Source organism: Emydura macquarii, unplaced genomic scaffold, assembly GCF_026122565.2.
Source record: "Emydura macquarii macquarii isolate MOO-44397 ecotype Brisbane River unplaced genomic scaffold, CSIRO-AGI_Emac_v2 contig_3019, whole genome shotgun sequence".
Taxonomy (NCBI): Eukaryota; Metazoa; Chordata; order Testudines; family Chelidae; genus Emydura; species Emydura macquarii.
This window is the reverse complement of record NW_027133156.1, coordinates 2,211,959-2,220,430: the sequence shown is the minus strand read 5'-3', so window position 1 is coordinate 2,220,430 and position 8,472 is coordinate 2,211,959. Positions and strand designations below refer to the sequence as shown.

The following is an 8,472-nucleotide window of genomic DNA, read 5'->3' as shown; positions in this document are numbered from 1 at the left end:
TTAAAAAAAATCAACACTGTGTGCATAAAAGCACACTATTGATATCTTCGATAATAGCATCTGAATTCAGGCACATCTTTCTGGTAGCAATCCATAGAAACTGGTTTTGCTGAACAGTCACAAAATTACAGAAGTATCCAAAATTACCAGTATTTATTTGTTTTTAAAGTATTAACAATAGCATTGACTTTATGATGTCCTTTTTTCCATTTGTTCTGTAATAACAAGATTACTCTATTTTCTCTGACTGCATAAAAAGTAACACTTGCTAGAAACAGTTGCTTCCCTGATGAGAATGGTTGTGGGAGAAAGTGTTAGTCTTATCAGAAATTTTGAAATAAATTGTATTTCATCACATTTTCTGCCAGGCACGTTCATGTTGAGGAGCAATTCACTGGAATCCTGCACAATTACTTATACTATATGGGCCCAATATAGAAAAGCATTTAAGTATGTACTTTAGTCCAACTGATGTCAACGGTATTTAAGCACATAAAGTGCTTTGATAAACTGGGGCCTCTAGTGGTGAGCATAATCTATATACTATGGAAAGCCATATAAATGAGTGATGTCAGAGACACATTGGTTCCCCACTCCTGCATTAGATCCCTGCTTAAAATGTGAGCAGCATCCTGTTTACACTTGCACTCTCACCACAGTTACCAATAGCGAAGCTTCCCTGTGTAGACAAGTCTTTGGAACGGTATCACGTCACCTTTTACCCATCCTTTAGTACCACATTGGTTCTCCATAATTTTCAAAAATTATTGGCAGAGGTGCAGTTCATTTGCTAACTGAAAATTCCCATACAACCACCAGATGCTTATCATCCAGTTCACCCCAATTTTTACTTCTAATACTGATGGAAACAATCCATCACTTACAAATAGGCAGAAATTGAGTCATAAAGGTCGCTGTCGTGTGTGGAAATGAATCATGCTATACTGTACCACTGCCCGTGGCATATGTTCTATTTATTCCACACCAAGATGATTTTAAATTACTCAGCCATAGCCACAAAACAGCACACCTACTTCAGATGGAAATAAATAAAGTCATGTATCTTCCTTTAGGGCTTTCACGCTTTCCTTCATTAAAAATGCTAACATTTGTTTCAGGATATATTGGCACCCTCTCCATAGGAGTTTTAGCATTACTACATTTTGTTGTACGATCACTATACAGGAAATAATGTTTAGGGTTAAACAAAAATGATATAGGAAAGTTTCTAATGGTGCAAATATAGTCTTCATAATATGAATTATGAAGGAAACTTGAAAAGATATTTGAAATAATAAATCAGATATTAAAATTATTGGCATTTTGACAGGCCTATATTTCACTATGAATATAATAATCTTAATGTCACTGACTTCTTCCATATGGTTGAAGAATATTCATGTTTATTTTCCTCTTTTGTTTTTCAGTTATTTTCATGGGTGTGATATGTACAGAAAATACAACATAATTCTACTTAGCAATTTGTTTTTAAAACAATAAATTCAAGGTTTCTCCACACAGGTAAATTACTACTGCTCAAAAAGATTCATAATGACAAAGTAGTGGCTCCAGGAAAAATGGATTTTAAGAATTTTTTCACCATTTCAATTGCAACAAATGTGTGTTCTGGAGTTCTCCTTTTACATAAAAAATAAACCAATATATCTTGCATGACTTGAGAGTGAAAAACCACATATGTTCTTAGAAAGAACATTAATATCTGGCAGTCATTTAAGCATAAAACCAAATAAAAGAAATTATAACAGTATCAGGCATAAAAGTAAAAATCAACAGAGGAAGAGAAGACAAAACTTTTTTCTCTATATATACACATAAATACCTTAACATAAGTAGCAAAAACAATCAAAGAATATTCAACATCCCTTAACAGTACAAAAAACTCATTTTAGCAACAGATTTGTACAAATGAAAGTTGTGACAGCTTCGTGCTTTGACTGAACAACACTGAGATAACTGCAAAGTAATAGAAAATACATTCATCTTCATCTTCAATACCAAAGAATTGTCAAGACATAATATAAGGGGACACAGTTCAGTAATGATTAAAAAAAAAAAAAGTCATTCTTGGAGAGAAAGAAAAATATTTTAATATCTAGAATTAAAAAGGATCAAATTTATTTCAGATTTTAAAATCACTCCTGGCTAAAAATTTTCTTACATAATGGCCCAAATACTGCAAACACTTGTGTGTAAAATTATGTGTTTGCAGGATCATGGCCAGCAAGAGTAAGCAGTTTTTCAATCTTTAACTTGATCCTAGGAATTCAACTGAAATTAACAAGGCACTGCTCCATAACAGCCAATTGGACACAATAAGCTAAATGGTGCTGTAAATATGTTGAGCAAGCCACTTTTGCTTTATTGTACTCCTTCCTGATTAGCTGGTTGTTTTTCTGCTAACTTCCCAATCCCCTAAACCCATTCAGTTACACCCTCGCTTAAATCACCTCTGAATTTGGCCCAATACAGAGATTCTACATTAACAGATCAAGCAGTGAGAAGAGAACATGCTCCAATGTGGGCTTAAACACTGCATTACCAAGATAAATCAAATGTTTGACAGATGGAATTTCTACTTCACAGTTTGCACACATCAGAGATTATGAAATCCCCTAAAGGTCATGTTCCCTCTTCAAGGAATCATTTAACCAACCCTCACTGGATTACTCATCCTCCTTGAATTATTTTATTAGATCAATTGAAACTGGTTTTACTCCTCTGGAAGACAGAGCAAAAATACCTGTTCCTGCCAGTGGTAGAGTGTGTATAACTCTCATTACATTAGTTAAAGCACAATTTTTCTGTTTAAAGAGAGAAAAGGGGTTGCTAGCTCTGAAATAGAAAATCTATACCAAGCCAGGCCATAAACTGGAGCCAGAGATGCAAAATTAATTAAAAATAAGATTTATACTCTCAGGAGTAACACACAAAAAGCAATGTTTTGCACTAAAACACTATTGATGCCTGTCATCTGATCAGAGGATTTTTGTTTCAATGATGCAACTGGAAGAATTAAATGTGGATGTAAGAGCTGACTTCAAAGGCCCTCTTCATTTTAACAACACCTTTGCCCTGGTGCCTTGGCTTGGAAGCCCACAATCTTGTCAAATCTGCATCGAGTGACAGTGCTTTTATAGGTTCAGAGCAAGATACTTGTAAGAAATTAAATAAATCAAGGCAAAATTCCTCCTTTAACATGTTCAAAATCAATTACCCTTTTATCAATATTTGTAGGTAAGAGAAGTAGAGATTACTTTTAGAGTGGTCTTAACCCTTCACTATATAGCTTCATAAAATCCAATCCATACCTGCCCTCCACATAGCGAGTGGCCCCTCTACATTCATACAGAAGAAGCAGCTTCTTTCGCACCCTCACTCCCTACCCCTAAAGCCTTATACAGCTCGGAAGGGGACACTCAGAAGAACAGACCCCGCACTCTGGAGATCACATGGACCGCTCACTCCTGGAGAGCGGGATGCTGAAAGAGGAGGTATGATGGAAGCAGGGCGATGATTTTACCCCCTACTTGGAGCAGGGCTGGTGCAATCTGCTCCTTCAATTAGCAGTCAGTGGGGTTGTGTGTGGATGGAGCAGGCTGCACTCCTCCCCTGCACAAACAGCCCAGAAAAGATAGTGCTTGCAGAAGGCACAATCTCCCCAGTGGTACGGGCCCTCCTCACCCGATTCCCAATTCAGGGCTGTCACTTAAAAAGCCACACATTTGCCCTGTTTATCCAATTCACCTGTCATATTCAAGTTTATGTAGTTAATAAAAATACATGCCTGGATTCCAATCACTGAGGGAAATCCACCAACATTTTTCCTATTCTCAAATAAGAATGGAAGTTTTCAAGGCAGTTATCAAGAAAGGCAAAGTCAGTACCTGATGTGAATTCAAGAGATGGTTTGGCATTCCAGTAAATGAAGCTTCCACTCAATAAGCTGATTTGTAATACATAGTAAATTAGTGAGACATGTAGTGGGAGATGGTTAAAAAAACAAAACAAAACAAAAAAAACCCACACCACAACGTAAAGAAATAAGGACAGAGGTAGGGAATTTGACTTATTCAATCCCACGCAAGCCCCACTGCCCAACTCTCCTCAATCATAAATTCTGAAATAGTTTTCCAACCTTTTCCCATTTGCTAAACCATCTCCCCAATTTCTTGTTCTTACAAATCAGATTATTTCACCAAAAGATTATCTCAACTTTTTGTTGTGGTTATAAATTTAGGGCTGTGGCCAGGCGTTAGATGAAGGTGTTTATTATTGCCCCTGTACAAAACATGGTTCATGTGCAGCCTTTTTTTTTTTTTTTTTTTTAAACCCAGGAACACCTGTTCCAATTCTCCATTGGCCACAGACTCTCAAGCCTTGATTCTGCCTATTTAGAAAGTCTGTGTGAGTGGAATGCTGCACCCAGGCAACCACTAACTTTTTTAGGGCTCTGAATGGAAACAGACATCTGCCCAAACACTGTAAATCGCAGGATCACAGCCATAATTTATAACTGACTTTTGGACATAGCAGTAGATCTGGAAGTTTCATAACCATCAAAATATTAAAATGTGTGCGATTATCAAAAATATCAGTTTTTGCATGAACCCATTTTTTTCCAGAACTTGTTAAAATATCATGCCCAAAGTGTAAGGTTATCTTTTCAATTTGCCTCCATTTTCCCTCCCACTGTGGTTAAAGAGTTAATATAGCATTTTGTTAATATTCAGAAACAATACCAGCAAATCAGTAACTACAGTTGTAGATACACCAATATAAATCTGCCCTTCTAGACACTAAACAGATCTTTCATTAAACTACCACTATAATGTGTAATAACAAATTTTAAAAGCTCCTCTACAGGCATTCTGAAAAACAGATTCTGTAGCAAGTTTTGTAAAGTGCACAAAATATTAATGGAAATATTTTAAAGGGTTCTAATGTCATCATGAAAACTCCTGAAATTTTGTTAAAATCGAATAGAAGTAGCTAAATGTAACTTTTTGGCTCTAATATCTTGGCAGGAAGCAGCAACATTTTCAGAAGAAGAATTACACCAACTAAATAGACTGTACCACAGCAGCATAAAAAAACCCTTACAATTAGATACAATTGCAGGCTTAATAAGCAGAAAACTGACAAATATTAGAAATGTAATTTAAAAAAAAAATAAGTCTGGGTTTCCATTGAATCCTGGAGGTAACATTTGTAATTTTGTTTACATTGCTTCTGACAGCAAACCCAACTCTAATCAATCACCTTTTTCCTATAAAATTGCACAAGATATTGGAACACATACTCAAGTTATAAGATATGGCAGTTGAAGGAGCCATATTCAAATAAAACAAATAATCCCAGAAAATAATTGTCACGTCAAATAGTTGCAATTTTACACGACCGACCGGTGCTCCCCACACACATAGATGGCACTGGGCCGAATGCGTCTTCTTGTGTGACCAGGTAGCTGTGGCAAAAACTTGAAGTATTTGGGCACCAAGTCTAAGCATGCATCATGAAATTTCTTAATCCTCCAGTAGTAAATCAATGGATTCAGTGCAGACTTGAGGTAGCAGAGCCAAAGGAGCCAAGTGCTGATCTCAAAAAAGTTGTGCTTGTGGTAAAAGTGACTGTTAAATGTGGCAATAAGGCTGTAGGTGGTGAAGGGCGTCCAACAGATGATGAAGACAATGAACAAAATTAATATGGTTGTGAAGGCACGAGTTTTAAAGCTCATATCAATGTTCATTTGAAAAGGTCTCTGAAGGCTCATAAGACCAAGCTTGCTGGCCTGGCTGAGGCATATGCTGTCAGGATGGCTATGGATACGAACTGCATTGTGGCGTACGGTGTTAAGTATGCCCATAAAAGAGTACAGCATCACCATGAATGGAATAAAAAAAGAAATTAGTACAATTAATATCACATAGGCCTGGTAGCCAGGACTTGTGGTGTAGCCAAAAACACACTGAGGTGCTCTAGAAGGTATCTGCAGGTTGGGGTTCCCCACAGATAATGGAAAAGCCACAACAAAGGATGCAGCCCATGAAACAGCAATGAGAATCTTTGCACGGTAAGGATTCAGCTTATCTTGCCTCTGCACTATAATAAGGAATCTATCAATGCTAATAATGAGTAGGATGGCCACCCCTTCTATAACAAACAGCCAGAAAAACATGGCAGAGACTCTGCAGAAGATATCCCCAAAAATCCATCGCGTGGTAATGATGGTTATCAGAGCAAAAGGCATGTTCAGCACTGCAAGCAACATGTCTGCAAAAGCCAGGCTTGCTAAGAGAATGTTAATTGCAGATCGCATGGCAGCCTTCTGGTAGACCATGAGGCAGACAACAAAGTTTCCAAGAAAAGAAACCAACAGTATAAATATCATAGCAGCAGAAAGAATGATCTGGAGTGGCAGACTCAAGCTCTTGAAAACTTCTTGTGTTGGCAGAATAGCTGTACTGTTCACTAGTAAAGTATTTATCTCAGTGGTGACCATGGCACCCGAACTGTATTTCGATGGCTGTGTTGTGCCACTACGATGCAAAAATTGGGGAGTGGTAAAATTCGTATAGGCATTTTCATAGACAATAAAAGTAGCATTCAGTGCCCTAGAGTGGGTAGACGTCAACATTGCAGAGAAAACCATTGCTTCGGGAGGAATGAATGCAGAGCTGAGGTCCTCAAGGCATTTCAGCTTGTAAGGGCAGTATCATGTTCCTTGGCCATGGACCAAATCAGGATTATACAACTGAAAACAGCAGAGCTCCAACTTTCCTGCCAATATTTATGTCTGAAAAAAAACAAAAACAAACAGGAATGAAACTTAAAATGAGCAGAAAGAAAATATGGTTCTTAGACCTCATTAAGCACAAATAATAAGTTTGAGAACCTCTGTCTTCTGATACTAACTCTCTGGTAATTCTGTAATTGTTCCACCACTTTCTTCTCTAGTCTAGTCTATTAATTTGAACATTCTGAAGGTGTTGTGGAATCTGAGTGAGTCTGAGACTGCTAGGATTTCATGCCGGAAGGGAGATGGAGCACCACACCCAGAAATACAATCTTTGCCTAAGTTTTATTTGGAACTGGTTTTAGGTATACTTTAAAGTCAAAGTGTAATGAGAAAGCATAAGTAGGAGACTATCCTATCTGCTCTAAAACACAGGTCAGCATAGGGTCAAAAATTCAATCCTTTCCCGGGCTGGAGTTTGTAACAAAGAAACAAACAATAATAAAAACAAATCATGAACAAGAAGTCCAAACTTTTCCCCAGGCCTGACTTCTCCTAAGATTCCTAGCTGAGGTCTGCTCAGATCACTGTCTAGGAAACTCTCAGCCCTCCAGCCTGCTTCCTCCACTTCAAATGCCCTCCCTCTAGGCTCAATATCGCAGGTGTTGCTCGGCAAGGCCACTTTCAGCTTCTGTTTTTAAAAAAAAAAAAAAAACAAAACAAAACCTTTAACTGCTTCCTACTCTGGTCCAGCATGGTGTTCATTCACTCCCGCACAGGAAGGTACAGTATTACTATGAATGTAACTACAACTGCTGATTCATGCGTTTAATTATTTTCCCTTACTGCTTGAAGGAGGAGGATTAAAGTTTTTTTCCCCCTCCTACCCTTTTACATTTCAGAGCCCCGCTGTCCTCCTAAACTACATAATGAGATTCTTGTAAAAACGCCAGACAAATTATGTTACCTTGTTTTAGATTTCTTCTTATTATTACTCACCCTTCATTTGTATTTAACATCTCTTCAACAAGCACTAATATTAATAATAAACTAAAGCACAAACAGTAGACCCACAGCAAGAAAGTGCCCCAGAACTTACTGAGACAAAAAGCCAATTTAGAAATTTTCCTCTAATAGTCTTCTCCACCAAAAATGTTAGAATTCTGTCTGTAATCAACACCTAACAGGAACTGATCCCACTCTTTTCAGATTCAGATGAACAGTAATTTTGCCAATATGAACATCAAAATCCTGTTTAGGAGACCCACAATGGCTTATTACTAAATGAACAGTGTGCAGTGAAGAGAGAAAGTAGCAGCAGTGTTCCATAAGGAGTGATTTGAAGGGGAGCATAAAAACAACAACAAAATCATGATTTAGAACGGTGGATAATTGAAAATAAGGTCCCAAGGGTGATGTCTGTTAGGCCTCTGTGGGGAGTGGGAACAGGAAGCCAGGGTGGATAACTAGGCATGAAAGGCACCTACCACTCAGTATACATTATGAGCAGCAAATGGAGGAGATCCTGAAGCTGTTCTGATTCAAAGTGAGGAATAGAGCATGGTATGAGAGTGCTACTAGGCCCAACTTCAAACTTCAATTTAGAAAGGTACTTAAGCACATGCTGATCATTAAAGTCAACAGGACTATTTATATGCTTAAAGTTAACCATCCATGTCAGCAGGACCAGGGCTTTAAACATCTCCAGAAGATCTAAT

At 37.7% G+C, this 8,472-nt stretch overlaps 1 protein-coding gene across 2 annotated transcripts in view; it reads right to left on the bottom strand.

Annotated features, from left to right (window-relative positions):
- Positions 1-1,381: 1,381 nt before the first annotated feature.
- Positions 1,382-8,472, bottom strand: part of GPR63 (G protein-coupled receptor 63) — a 39,438-nt gene continuing 32,347 nt past the window's right edge. For both annotated transcript variants that reach the window (XM_067530025.1, XM_067530026.1), the window contains one exon: positions 1,382-6,814. In XM_067530025.1, coding sequence (XP_067386126.1) covers positions 5,411-6,670 — 1,260 coding nt within the window. In that variant the 5' untranslated portion in view covers positions 6,671-6,814 and the 3' untranslated portion in view covers positions 1,382-5,410. The remainder of the gene's footprint in view (positions 6,815-8,472) is intronic.